The sequence below is a fragment of the Hyperoodon ampullatus genome, assembly GCF_949752795.1.
Source record: "Hyperoodon ampullatus genome assembly, chromosome: 16".
Classification (NCBI taxonomy): domain Eukaryota; kingdom Metazoa; phylum Chordata; class Mammalia; order Artiodactyla; family Ziphiidae; genus Hyperoodon; species Hyperoodon ampullatus.
In genome coordinates, this window is record NC_136929.1 from 56793079 (window position 1) to 56808037 (window position 14959).

The window sequence follows — 14959 nt, forward strand, 5'->3', positions numbered from 1 at the left end:
AATTTAGGTTTCTTCCCCTGTCCTGTTGGCATAGAGTGGGTCAGAGGCAAAGATACATACGCACACACACGCACAGGCACGCACACGTGCATTGTAAGCACTAGAGTTCATACAGATATACGTGATCATTTAAGACATTGTTTCTTAGAGTTTGTGGACCAAACGTTTTTCACGTTTCACCGGGTCAATATTACTAGTATTCTGAATAGCAGAGACAGAGTAAATGATTTTAAAACCTTAAAATAATTTTCTTTAAAGGTAATTGTGCAAGTGCAGAATCTTATACCCCTTTTATTTTAATTGGCATTGTAAGGCAGCCAGTTCTTGTACCTTGATAAATGCTCACAAGAAAAGCAGTATCCATAGATGCAGAAAGGAAACAGTATTTCATCTTTCATTTGGATGTATGCTTGTAGGTCTCAGTATTTACTATTTGGATGTAAGCTTCATCAACAAAATGTCCTCAGCTTGTTTCTAAGTTTGGACTGATTTTTAAAATATATATAGGTTTGCCTAATAAAACAAGCTGTGAGAGTGTATACAGAATGTTCTTAGGTTGTCAGAAGACTTGTTTTTTGAGCCTGAAGACTCCAGGTGTGATTCTGGTCCCCTTTCACCTGTTGTAAATTGGCTTTTTTGTTTATGTAGCTCCTTCCTTGGGCTCTCTTTTTTGAGCTGCTTTGTTTTCATTAATTCTCATTACATGCCTGGTACCTGGAGTGAATAAACATCTCCATTTCACAGACTTAAGAAACTAAAGTTTTGCAGTGTGACCTGTATACACGAGATAAACATTTCTACAGCATTGTAATCTGTCTGGTGTAAACATCCTTCCTGATTTTCTGGTACAGTTATGACATTTCTTGAGAACAATAAAATTATAAAATTTTATTTTATGAAATAATGAGATTTCTTGAGAATAAGAAAATGGTTCTAGAAGAACTATTGCCTTGTTTCTTGCTCCTTGAAAAATAACCTTTTCTCTCAGTATTTGAATGGCCCTAGGGAGTGTAATACTGTTCTCTAAGTGTTGGGGGTGGCGGTTCATATCAAAACATTTGGGTCAGTTATTTTTTAAAACTAAAAAACTGTCGATACTTTTTTTATGTCCTAGAATTTTATTGTACTGAATATTGCTTGAAACAAACTCTTAAGTAGGGCTTGGAATAGTCTTGGGTGTAGGAGAAAGAGCATAGCATTTCGAGGCAGGAAAGCTGAGCTCTGGACCTCCTTCTGCACTTCCTGACTGGGATGGTAGTGGTCACTTAGCTTCTCCAAGCCTCAGTTTCTAATCTCTACAGTGGAGATAGCTATTGCATCCCTCCTCCCTACTTAAGGTTATTATGAGGACCAAAAGATGATTTTATATATATAAACATACTTTGTCAGTGCTTAAAGAAGTGTTATTTTATAGTAAAATGTGACAAATTTGCAGTGAAGATTTTGCTTTTGCAAAAAATCTTAAAAGGAAGTATAATTTCATGTTTAGAGCTAAGCTAAAAGTGTTTCCCCTTGTGGGACCAGTTTATGCTAAAAACTCAGACTTGTATTCCTCTCAAGCAGTTTGCTAAATTATTGCAAGTTTATTCTTAATGTTCCCTCTGAAGTATTATTAATTTCCTCAGCAACACTATAAATTAATTTTTTTCCCTCGGCATAGTGTGTGTAATAGAATTCGACCTATAAATTTAATTTCTGTTCACAAGGAGTTATAACCTAATGGGAAATCAAGATGGAAAATGTGTAAACATTAAGATGTATACAGCAATGTCATTATGAGACAATGGGTCTGTCTTCATCCTGTAGGGTTTTAAAAAAGATGGGGCTAATTGGGGAAAACTTTTTAAGAAAATGCTCCTTGAGGTGTAACTTAAAGATAAATATATTATCTAGGTAGTAAATAGAGATGAGTATACAAATTTGTATTTGCTTTTAGTATAAAAATAGTTATATACAATATATGTCATTATGAAATTGGTTAAATTCTGGAACAATCAGTGGCATAACAGGCAGCCATTACTATTAAAGCATAACAATTAGATACAGGAAAATGTCCAGGATTTAGACTTAAGTGGAGAAAAAAGTTTTCAGAGCACTGTGTTCCTACTTTTGTAAGTGTAGACACATTAGTATGTTTATATATTTACGGTGGGAAATATTTGGGATAATATACACTAAACATGAACATGTTTTTCTTTAGCATTGTCTAACCTATAATCGTATGTATGACCCCCTTTTTTTTTTTTTTTTTTTTTTTTTTTGCGGTACGCGGGCCTCTCACTGTTGTGGCCTCTCCCGTTGCGGAGCACAGGCTCCGGACGCGCAGGCTCAGCGGCCATGACTCACGGGCCCAGCCGCTCCACGGCATGTGGGATCCTCCCAGACCGGGGCACGAACCCGCGTCCCCTGCATCGGCAGGCGGACTGTCAACCACTGCGCCACCAGGGAAGCCCTATGACTCACTTTTAAAAGCTGCATCTCACAATAAAAAATAAAGACATAGAGAGGAATTGAGTGACAGTGGAAAGGGGTGATTTTATATACACGGCAACATGAGCAAAGGCCTAGAGTGGTCCAGGAATATGAACTTGGTAGAAATAGAGAGAGGGCTGGAGAGGCCTGAGTTAACATTATATCCTGTCTATGCCCATCCTCTGCCTAAATATTTGTGTGGCCTTCTTTATGAGAAATCTAAAAAGTTGGTGTTCAGGTTTTTCTAATGAGACTATCTGCTGAGGCCAAGGTTATGGCCTGGACCGTTGGCACCTAGCAGTCCATTTTTTACAGATGTTTTGTGCATTTCTGTCCTTCACCCTCCCTAGCTACAGCCTAGCCGCACCGTAATTTGCCATCTTAAGAACATTCTTGTCCGAAAGCTAAATGTATGGTTTTGCTTCTCTGTACTGATGCTGAGAAATGAAAAGAGAGGTGAATAGAGGGTGGGCATCCAATTCTTGTACCTAGAACACTGGCTAGTCAAATGTGCTTTTTGATGCTATCTGAAAATCTTTTTTTTTTTAAATAACGTTCTCTCTGCCTGTAACGAAGAAAAGGACCCTCTAGGTATATAAAGGAGATTTTGTCCAACTGCTGTGATATTTTTCTAATAACATAGGATAGTAATTTAATGTTAACCTAACAGTCCACTGAAAGAGAGGCCTGCTTTGTGTTGACATTTCTCTCGGTCTTCATTTTTGTCTTCCTACCCTGAAATGTTTCAGGCTGAATGCCTCAGGACCGTGGTATGGTTTTCTTTTTGCAAAACAGTGTATGCCTTGAAATCACAGAAGAAGTTTTGCTAAAATATTTTATTGGTTGTAAAGGACTATGAGATATGATGCATTTTCTTTTAGGGCTGCACATTTGATTATCATTATGCTTTCATACGTTCAAATGGTGTACCTTTTGAGAGCAGTACTAGTTTAATTTGTCATCAGTGAAATGAAACTTTTTTCCTTTTGTCCCCTCTACTAGGTCTCAGCACTAAACACAATGGCCAGTCAGGGAGGACCCAAGTATACTCTCTCTCAGCAGCCTTGGGCTCAACCAGGTACCCACGTTTTACTGTTTGGGACTTCTTTTTTTAGGATGTCAGTTAATTTGCATTTATATAGTCTTGCTCCGACAGCTTGAAGTTGGTTTCCTACTCCTGCTGTGGTTTAGGTTAATGCAAGATTCATTTTGGAGCTGACAGGTCTTAATTGAGCCAACACAACTTGCATTTCAACAAGCATCCCAAGAAAGGAAGAATTAAAAAAATATAAATACACACACACACGTATATACATACATATATACATACACACACACCCAGTTAAAAATAAAATATGGCTTAGATGGAAACGCTTTGAGTGTGGTGGTTTCTGTACACTTGATTTTCATTGTCTTAGAGTGAAAATACTGTGTTTGATAGTATGAAATTAATGGAGAGAATGCTACTGTTTCCAAGTATTATATGAAGAAATGTTGGACATTACATTTTAAGCAAGTTATATCCTCTTTAATGTTTTAGAGTGTTTGAAAAAAATTATAAAAATGTGGTGTCATTTAGGAGTTGGCAGGCTCTATCATTGATGGGCAGAAGTGCTGGAGATGTTTCCAGTCTTAACTCTTTCCTAAATGTAAATTTTTTTGTGTTAGAAGGTGTTTTGTTCCCTCTAACATTAGACATTGAAAATCATGACTAGTTTTGTGGGTTATTTTTGGTCCATGTTGTGACATTTTAAGTTGTCATTAAACCAGAATAAATCATTTTGTTAGATTGATAACTTCTGGCCATTCCCTGGCCCATATTGTGATAGAGATCCTTTGAAACTAAGAAGGGCAAGATGCCGAAATAATCAGTGTTTTAATTATGGGTGAGCTGTGTCCAAGTTGGTAGGAAGCTTTTTGCTCATAGTGAGAGAGATCCAAAGAATGATTCTGGTTTAGCATCCATAAAAAATTGACTGTCTACAGGCACCCAAAACTGGAATTAGGTTTTTGACGTGATTGGTTTCCCATAATGAAAGAATGCATGTGTCAGGTATTTATTTCTTTTGGGAAAAAGAATTGAGGCCATTCTAAAATTTTCAGTTATTTTTATTAGTGCCTCAGGTTAACTTGAAGTTGAAGTAGAACAAAGAAGTTGTAAGAGTAGCTGTGTATCTCCTAGGAAGATTTGTAAGCATAGAGAATTGTCACTGGTATTTGAATGGAAGGCAGGATTTTATTTCAAAAATTTGTCATGTGAACTTTGATGATGTCAATATAGGTTTGCATTGATTTGCTTTATTTTGCAAATAAACTTTGTGACATGCTTTAGGCCTTTTGTTTACTGTGATGGAGACAGTGAATATTATACTGGCTTTATTATTTTAACCCTTTGTGTTGTATGTGAGATTGAAATCTTCGCCATCTTACTAAAGGGCAGAGAGCATCCTTCATGCAGTAGTATATTCTGTCAAGAGACAGAAAACCAGAGTCTTACTGACAATACTGGAAATTCTAACCATAGTGAGCCTGGTGGTAACCACTTGTTCTGACCCCTCAGGGTCAGAAGCAGGCTTGTCAGGCTGTAACTCAGCATTGATTCTAGAAGGAATTCTGATCATCTTTGGATTAACTGGGCTATTGGCTCAAGGTTTGTCATTTACAGAGCTTATTTAGAAATAGGACCTGATTTTATTTTGAACGTTAATGTAAATGAAACTCTTGGGTGCAATAAATCTTTCTTAAAATAGGTAGAAACCACCAAATTGTCATAAGTATAGTTAGTACAGCTAAGCCCAGGGGCTTGATGCATAATTAATGTATTTTCTTTCCCCTTTGGGAAGATTCTCTTCTGCTCAAAATAGGCGCTGTCATTTTCTCAAGTGGAGTCCTAATAGATCTCCCAGTGTTAGGTGTATTGTGCTCTTAAGTATTACTAGAATTGTCATTAGTAAAGCAGGAGTAGATGAAAGGAAACCGACAGAAGGACTAGATGAAATAGGGCTTGCTGTTTTGTCATTTAAAACGTTTTGTTTCTTTCTAAGTGAGGAGATCCTGGCAAATGGAGCAGTGACACTTCAGTTTACCTAGTTGTTGTATCTTCCATCTCATTTAGCCTCAAGGAGCTATGGAGTTGCTTTTTCTTGATCTGTAATACGAGAAGCCCACACTTAAATGTCAAAGATTTTTAAGTCTTTGGGGTGGGAGCACCAGGGACAGTCTAGAAACTTATCTTGGGCCCCTAGAACCCGGGGTTAGTGGTTCATGCAGACTTGATCACCTTCTTGGGGTCATTCCATGCTGAGCTCACGAGATTGAGTTATAGTTAGGATGCCAATTTGTTAATTACTCTGGGAAATATACCTTTTTAAGAATTAGGATACTTTATTTACAAGGCTCCACATAAAACTGAACTCTGAAGACTGACCAGTGATCCCTGAAGTGTGTTAGTGACCATAGGACCAGAGCCTATGGAATTAACTGTCTTAAAGGAGCTTTCATCTGTTTATGAAAAATAAGGAATTCTTGGATTGTTTGTTCTTTCTTGTTGAGAGCATTGGCAGTTTCTCACCCTGCTCTTATACAATCCTCCTCAATTAAAAAAATCTTTTTAACATGGTATAACTGTGGAAAGGTATAAAATGAGAATTCTGTTCTCCACCTCTAAACTAGTTCTCTCAAAGGTAACCACTATTAATGGCTGCTTTCCCAAAATTATGTGTATTCTAGCATATATGGACTTGAAACGTGTTATACAAATAAGATTATACTATTGTTACCTGAAAAAACGGGTTTGCCTCTTGGTGGATATCGAGCCAAAAGACACAACCAAGGCAAAGAGTGGGAGAAGGAAGGATTTATTACTTGCAGCAAGGAAGGAGAACACCGGGGGTCTTTCCCAAAGCAGTGTCTCTCCGAATGGCAAAGTTGGGGAAATTTAAGCTAAGGGTACATGTATTCATGAGGGGCTTGAAGAGAGGAGAATTCAGCATTGAACTGCGGCAATGGTTGACAGAATCCAAGCTTTAGTTAATTGAAGTCACGGGGGTCAACAGCATCATTCCATCCTCCACCCGAATGGGGGCCTTAGTTCCTGCAGAACTCAAAGACGTGTATCCGATTGTTCTCTGTATCCCTCGAGGAGGAACTAGTGCTGTTTCATTACCGACCTGTTGTTTCTTATTGCTTTTCCTGTGTTCCTGCATTCCCTCACTTCCCTTAAGGTCATCAGTTACTGAGACCTGTTCAAGGACGAGCATTGTGGCCAGGCTGAGATCGCAAAATGGTTTAGGCCAAAATGGCTTCTCTTACGTTAAGAAAGCCAGTCCTGGTTCTCCTTCTTCGGGGGCCTCTTACCCTATCTGCTTACAAAATATCCCTTACTTTTTTTTTTTTTTTTTAACCACTTATTCTATATCTTGGAGCCCTTTCTATACCAGCATATCCAGCTCTACCCATTCTATTTAATGGATGTGTAGAATATATCACTAAAGCATAATTTCTTTAATAATTCTGTTAATAGATATTTGAATTATTTTTAGTTTGTTTTTCCTTACACTCTTTAATAAACACACATATCTTGGTATTTTGTAAATATGTCCATAAGGCAAATTTCTAGCAGTAGAAATGTTAAGTGAAAGAGTATGTGTATTTTCAGCTTTGCTAGACATTGTCTAATATCCCTTCCAAGAGGGTGAACAGTTTATACTCCCGTCAGCAGTGGATGAGGGTGCCTGTTTCCCCACACCCCTGCCAAATGTGGATATTCACAACCTTGGTAATTTTTTACCAATCTGAAATATTTCAGTTGTTTTAATATACGTTTCCTTAATTATGAGTGAGGTCAAACATCTTTGAAATTATTAATCAGTCTTTTATAGCTTTCTAGGTAATTTTCTCTTTTAAATACTTCATACAGATTACGACTCTTCTTTTCCATTTGTACTTCTTTTCAGACACTACACCTGGGCTACTAATTATTTCAGTTACAATTTTCTGGGATTCTTTTCCTTTTCTGATAATACAATATAAGAACGTAACAAATGGATTTTTAGTTCCCATTAAATATGCGTGGGTATTTTCTGAATGACCTCATAAGACAGAGAGCATCTCTTACTGTGAGTCAATTCTACAAACGAATAAGCTCATTCATTATGAAGTAATTCTTACTAGTGCTTCTCTGCAAATGACCTTTTATTTTACCTTACGCCTTATCTCCAAATTCCGAAGGCACCATATTACTATCCCTGTGAATGTCCTGAGCCATGCGGGGGGTGGGGGTGGGGGCGGGGGGATTCTTTTGCTGTTTAGCCCATGGGGTTAGAATTTTGTATACAGTAGATACTTAATGAATGTTTATAGGGCTTGTGATTAAACTTGATAAATAAATAAGAAAAGTGAAAGAAATTCTTTGGGGAAGTAAAGAGTCTTCTTTTGCTATTTTTCTCTCCTTTTATTCCCCTCTGAATTAAAATGGAAATGTTTCTTCTGTTTTTATTTGTGATACTAAGGAGGTTAATTTCTTTCCAGCAAAAGTCAGTGACCTTGTGGCAAGTGCCTACAAGACAATAAAAGCAAAGCTGCCCCTGACATTGAGAAGTATGTCATTGTACCTATCCAATAAAGATACTGAGTTCATCCTGTTTAAGCCAGTTAGGGTGAGTATCGTGTCATCTCTTTGAATATTGGCCCGTCCCTTGGAGTATTCTTGCCTTGTGTACCATTTTCCTCTTTCTGTAAACATTTTGAAATGTTGGTCTACTCTTCTAGTACAGTTGACTAAAAAGCACTATGATTCTTGAAAGACTTACAAAGCGTGCATCTGTCTGATTATATCTCCCCGACCTCACCCCCAGCCCTCATTTTGTCTTAATTTCCTTATGGTTACCTGTGGCACAAGGGTAATTTCTACCTAAAAGTAGAAATTAGTAAGTGAATAAAAAACTAAGCAGACCCTCACATGAGATGGGGCCCAGCACTTGTGAAAGAACAGCATTTCAGGAATTATGTCCCATTTTACTGGTGAGTAGCGGAAATAAATGGCTTGCAGCGGCCGTGGAGGGATTAAATGTCAGAGCAAATTTAGTACTCATAGCTTCCAGCTCTGTGTTGAGCTCACATCTTTACCCAAGGCGTTGGTTGATTTTTAAAGTACATTTTATGTGTTTGGGAACTTCATTAGCTTCTGTGGAAGAAATTGCTGCAGAAGACTGTTACTATTCTCTGCGGGGGACAAGGCTTGCTAGAGTTTAGTTTTACCAGTAAGTATTATCTGATAAGTCTTAGACAGGTAGTGCTTGCATGTGAAATATTAATGCAAATTGAACGTCTTTGGTAATGCCCTAGAAGATACATTTCCTCCACTTGTTTTGGCACACAGTAAGATTTAACTTTCTTAGTTCTTCATGTTTAAGAAGACTGAGTATGTTTTCAGCGACTCATGTAATGTGATTGCCTCTTCTTCTTTCTAAGAATAATATTCAGCAAGTCTTCCAGAAGTTCCATGTCTTGTTAAAGGAAGAGTTCAGCCCTGAAGATATCCAGATCATTGCTTGTCCTTCTATGGAACAGGTAATCCAAAGTCTGAAGATCCTTGTTACTTTTATAACCTTTTAGTCATTTTACTTGAGTAGATAATGTCTTTGAGTAACTGTGTTTTAGTTGTAATTTTAAAAATTGTACGTTGTTTTACTCTGATGAGCAAGAGTTCAAACTTAGAATTGCTCTCTCACATATTTAGTGATGGCGTTAGAGTTTTCAGTTGCTTTTCAGTGCTTTCTGGTATTGAAGGTTGCTGTGTTTAAGATGAATGAACTGTTTGTGGGAGACTCAAATAGTGGTATTTAGATTGCTGAATAATTTTGTTTGCAGTATGTATGACAGGAGGCCCATGTTTTAGATGAAAAAAAAAAGTGTTTTAGGGATTAGAATAGATGTTAGAAGTGTTTCTGTTTTCTCTCTTCTTCCTAAATTAAAAAAAATTAAATAGAGAGCTCAGTCTGTGTTTATTGTCATTCATTTATTCAATTCAGTCAGCAGGCTTTTATTGAGTAGAAGTAGGCTGGTGCTATGGAGGGTATTTTATTTCTGGTTTTAAGTTTAGTTGAGGAGTTTAGTAGGGTAAGGACTAGAGAGAGAGACTGGGGGACAGTGGGAAGGTTAGTGAGAACCCGACTGCTGTGGGTGGAGCCTGCTGGGAGAGAGGCTGGAGGCAGTGCGTGTGGTCAGTCTTTTGAGGAGTTTTACTTCACAGGGAGAGAAAAGATGGGGTGGTAGCTGGAGAAGAAATGGGATCATTTTTAAATTGTGATATAATTCAGATACCATAAAATTCACCCTTTAAAGTAGGCAATTCAGTGGTTTTTATTATATTCAGTAAGTCCTGGAACCGTCACCACTATCTAATTTCAGAACACTTTCATCCCCCCAACAAAGAAACCCCTACCTGTTAGCAGATTCTTCATTCCCCCCTCTTCTACTAATCTACCTTTGTCTCTGTGGATTTGCCTATTCTGGACAGTGCATTAAATGGAATCGTACAATACATGGCCTTTCATGACTGGCTTCTTTCTCTCAGCATAATGTTTTTAAGGTTCATTCATGTTGTGGCTTGTATCAGAACTTCATTCTTTCTTATGGCTGTATGAATTTCTTTGTATGGCTCTATGGGTCATATTTTAAAATGATTTCTCTAGTTCTAGGGTTATAGACAGGATACTTATTTTTTAAAATTAATTAATTAATTTAATTTTGGCTGTGTCGGGTCTTCATTGCTGCGTGTGGGCTTTCTCTAGTTGTGGCGAGCGGGGGCTCCTCTTAGTTGCGATGCGCAGGCTTCTCATTGCGGTGGCTTCTCTTGTTGTGGGGCTCTAGGAGCACGGGCTTCAGTAGTTGTGGCTCACGGGCTCTAGAGCGCAGGCTCAGTAGTTGTGGCACACAAGCTTAGTTGCTCCGCGGCATGTGGGATCTTCCCAGTCCAGGGCTCGAACCTGTGTCTCCTACATCGGCAGGCGGATTCTTAACCACTGCACTACCAGGGACGCCCCAGTCAGGATACTTTTTTTTTTTTTTGCTGTGTTGGGTCTTCGTTTCTGTGCGAGGGCTTTCTCTACTTGCGGTGAGCAGGGGCCACTCTTCGTCGCGGTGCGCGGGCCTCTCACTGTCTCAGCCTCTCTTGTTGCAGAGCACAGGCTCCAGACGTGCAGGCTCAGTAGTTGTGGCACATGGGCTTAGTTGCTCCGTGGCATGTGGGATCCTCCCAGACCAGGGCTCGAACCCATGTCCCCTGCATTGGCAGGCGGATTCTCAACCACTGCGCCACCAGGGAAGCCCAGGATACTTTTTTTGTTTGTTTGTTTGTTTTTTTTTTTTGCGGTATGTGGGCCTCTCACTGTTGTGGCCTCTCCCGTTGCGGAGCACAGGCTCCGGACGCGCAGGCTCAGCGGCCATGGCTCACAGGCCCAGCCACTCCGCGGCATGTGGGATCTTCCCGGACCAGGGCATGAACCCGTGTCTCCTGCATCGGCAGGCAGACTCTCAACCACTGCGCCACCAGGGAAGCCCTAGGATACTTTTTTATAATTCATCTGAAGCTATTATATTCTATGTGATTATACCACTAATTGACATGTAGTTAGTTTATTTTCAATATTTAGAGATTTTTTGCCTCGTTTTGATTTAATTTTCTTTTTAATTATGTAAAATGTTTACATGATTCCCGAGTCAGAATTATGGAACAAGGTAAATTTGGAGAAGTCTTGCTTCCCTTTCCAGTCCCTCCAGCCTTTTCCCTCTCTCTCCTTTTAGATAGCTATTTTTATTTGTTATTGGATTATCCGTCCATCCTTTTTTTTTTTTTTTAAAGATAGGGGAAATGTATGTTTGTACATTCGTGGGGAAGATCTAAAGAGAGGGAAAAATTGCTGCTGGGAAAATGTCCTTGAGAAGAGAAGGGGGGATGTGATCTCAGGGGCAGTTGGAGAGTGGGGCCTTTGTCAGGGGCCTGCAGGTTTCAGCGTGGAGAGAGGAGCAAAGGCCGAGCGTATGGGGGCACATGCAGGGAGTTGGTACGCGTGATGGGTGCTCGCGGAAGCTCTCCCCTGACTGCTTTGCGTTTGTGGGGGGAACAGGAAGCAGGGTCACCACTGGAAGTGAGGAGGTGCTGAAGATTCCGCAGGAAGGTTCGGTTGAGTTCAGTGGCTGATTATGAATCCAAGAAAAAGCATTCAGCATAGTTGTCTCATGTTTTTTTTCTCCAGTCATCATCAGTTGCATGAGTGTAGACGTGCAGTTGCTGGAGGGTTGTGTCAGGGCTGTGCTTTTGCCAGGAGGGACAAGGCAGGGGTGGGTGAGGGCGGGAGAGTTAAAGAAGGGAGCGGCTGTAGTGATTGCCATGGAACTCAAGCAGACGAGGATCAGGAGGGAGCTGAGGGAGGGGAGTGAGGAGGAACCGTGGGTTCCAGGTCCTGGTCCAGTCAGACGGTCATTGGCATTGGAACGTGAGAGGGAAGCTGAGCTGGGAAGATGGGTTGTGGCGATCAAAGAGTGAGCTGCTTGGGCTTCCCTGGTGGCGCAGTGGTTGAGAGTCCGCCTGCCGGTGCAGGGGACACGGGTTCGTGCCCCGGTCCGGGAAGATCCCACATGCCGCGGAGCGGCTGGGCCCGTGAGCCATGGCCGCTGAGCCTGCGCGTCCAGAGCCTGTGCTCCGCAACGGGAGAGGCCACAGCAGTGAGAGGCCCGCGTACCGCAAAAAAAAAAAAAAAAAAAAAAAAAAAAGAGTGAGCTGCTTGACGATGGGACTGTGGAGGGGTTGCAGTTAGAGGTAGTGATGGGGCTGGGCTGTGCCCGCGGCCTGAGTAGCTGACGTGGTTGGTGGAAGATGAGGTCATTTGAGGAGAGGAGCTGAGGCTCACCTGGAAGGGTGAGCTGTCTGGATGCTGAAACCGCCAAGAAGTCCTACAGGAGTCGTTTTAGGAAAGAGTGATAGCGCTCTGAGACCTGCAAGAAGTGCAGGCCTGGGTGATGGCGGAGGGGTCGTAGATGGAGGAGTGAAGCGTGGCATGGTCTGATACGATGAAAACCGAAGCGGGGGGAAGGTGCTGGGAGAGGGAAGGAGAATGGTCTGGAAATGACAGTGAGGAACAGAGGGGACTCTGATCCCGCCTCCAGGCCCAGTGGTTCCAGGCATGTGGATGAGAAACACCCATCACTGGAGAAGGCTGCAGGGGAAGCTTGTCCTGGCAAAGGGGTGGGGGTCAGGGTTCAGGACTTCAGAGGGGTGGGCCAGGAGGTGGGAAAAGAGCCTTGAGGTAGTAGAGGAATGACTTGGGAGGCCTGGGCTTCCTGTGATGGGTGACGTAAGCATGGATAAAGGTGTGAGGAGAGCAGCTCTGAGGGAGGAGAGGCAGGGGTCTGGCTGAGAACATGCAGAGTTACTGGGCTCCCACTTGACTCCTGCCAGTGAGATATGTGGCTTAGCGTGTGTACGTGTGTCTGTAACTTAAAAGCTTTATAATAATCACACACACTATGTGCAGCTCAGTTGCTTTGCTTTTCTTCTTTCTCCTGTTGATGAACCACTAAATTATTTTCATGACCTACCAATGGCTTGCAGCCGAGAGTTTGAAAAACACTAATAGAGGGACTTCTCTGGTGGTGCAGTGGTTAAGAATCCGCCTGCCAGTGCGGGGGACACGGGTTCGAGCCCTGGTCCGGGAAGATCCCGCATGCCACGGAGCAACGAAGCCCGTGTGCCACAACTACTGATCCTGCACTCTAGAGCCCACGAGCCACAACTACTGAGCCCATGTACCTAGAGCCCGTGCTCCGCAACAAGAGAGGCCACCGCAATGAGAAGCCCGCGCACCGCAACGAAGAGTAGCCCCTGCTGGCTGCAACTAGAGAAAGCCTGCGCGCAGCAACGAAGACCCAGAGCAGCCAGAAATAAAATTTAAAAAAAGAAAAGAAAAGAAAAACACTAATAGAGACCATCATGCTCACTGTTCCTTGTTCCTCTTTCAGAACTGGTAACATTTTCTAGTTAATAACGACAGCTGATAATACTGACTGCTGACTGAGTCACTTGGCCACAGGCTCATAGAGTAGGAACCAGAACAAGGAATTCTCTTACCCTACACACTGCACAATGATCAAAACAGGAAATGTAACATTGATACTATTACCTAATCCCCCATCCATATTCAAATTATTTTCCCCAGTCCAGGATCCAGTCCAAGTGTTGCTTTCAGGTGTCACATCCCTTTAGTTTCTTTAAACCTGGAGCAGTTCCACAGCCTTTTTGGGCTTTCTTGACCTTGTTGGGCCAGTTATTTTGTAGAATGTTTGGCGTTGTCTGTTTCCTCATGATTAGATTCAGGTTTTGTATTTTTGGCCGGAAAAACACGGCGGTGATTTTGTGTCCCTCTCACTGGAGGTACACATTTATAGACGAGATTAGGGGGTGATTATTTTGATTACCAAAACCCTATTGTATAGAAGGGCACACTGCCAGGCTCATCTAGCCACAAGTCTCTCCAGGCCAGGGTGACAGATTTGCAGAGCGCAGGCTGCCAGCCCTTCCTGTCACAGTGGCGATTTCTCTGGTTTTCCCCGGGCTGGTCTGGGTCTCGCGCTCCTTTACAGAGGGGACGGGGGCTCCTGGTCCGGGTTAGCATATGAGATGAAGCTCACCTGCCGTGCCTATTCTTGTGCAGTTAAGAGTCATTTAAAGGGCTCAGCTTACTTACAACTCTCCGTGAAACGCACTCTGCATAGAGGCAGGTGAAGTCAGTTATTTAAAGCCATTTCTGTCTCTCGTTAGTGTCGGTATGTAGTTCTTTTCTGTCTTCCTGATTGGATTCTTAATGAATTGAGGGCTCAGGTTCGGCGATACCTCCCCACAGGCCCCGACGATGCGCAGTGCCCAGGGCTGCTTCCGGAATCAGCACCGCAGGTCCAGTTTATACCTTACAGCCGTGTTTACTGGTCTCTTAAAAATCAGACATTTCCTCTCATTTTTTTTTTTTTTTGAGGATCTAAACAACTTATCTTGAGTATGGTATTCCACAGCAGAACTAACAAGGCCTTTGTCTTTGCTTTTCAGCTGAACCTCCTACTGTCAGTTTCTAAATAACCAGGCCCTTCGGGCTGTGTGCGTAAATGGCCGGTCCGGCAGGAGCCGGCTGCCAAGTCCCATGGCCTGCAGGACACCGGGGAATTGTGCAAGGGGCTTCCCAAGAACCACAGGGCTGCTCAGGGCTGACCGCAGAATGAAGTGGAAGCAAAGTGTGACGTGATTTGTGTTTCTCTTTTGAAAACATCAAAATGCCAAAGATAAGCTATAATCTATGAGCGCTGATTACTGCCTCATTTAAATAGTCACAAGCAGTGTAAGGTTTTAAGAAGAAGCTATGGTGGGCACGCAGTGAAATGGTTCTTAAGAAAAATGTGCAATGAAAATAGATTACAATAAATAGTGCAAAGAACTTTA

The 14959-nt window shown here is 41.8% G+C and overlaps 1 protein-coding gene across 2 annotated transcripts in view; it reads left to right on the plus strand.

Annotated features, from left to right (window-relative positions):
- Positions 1-14602, plus strand: part of COG3 (component of oligomeric golgi complex 3) — a gene marked incomplete at both ends in the record, with an annotated part of 57379 nt that extends 42777 nt beyond the window's left edge. For both annotated transcript variants that reach the window (XM_079721756.1, XM_079721757.1), the window contains 4 exons: positions 3475-3550; positions 8002-8129; positions 8944-9042; positions 14573-14602. In XM_079721756.1, coding sequence (XP_079577882.1) covers positions 3475-3550; positions 8002-8129; positions 8944-9042; positions 14573-14602 — 333 coding nt within the window. The remainder of the gene's footprint in view (positions 1-3474; positions 3551-8001; positions 8130-8943; positions 9043-14572) is intronic.
- Between the last annotated feature and the right edge of the window lie 357 nt (positions 14603-14959).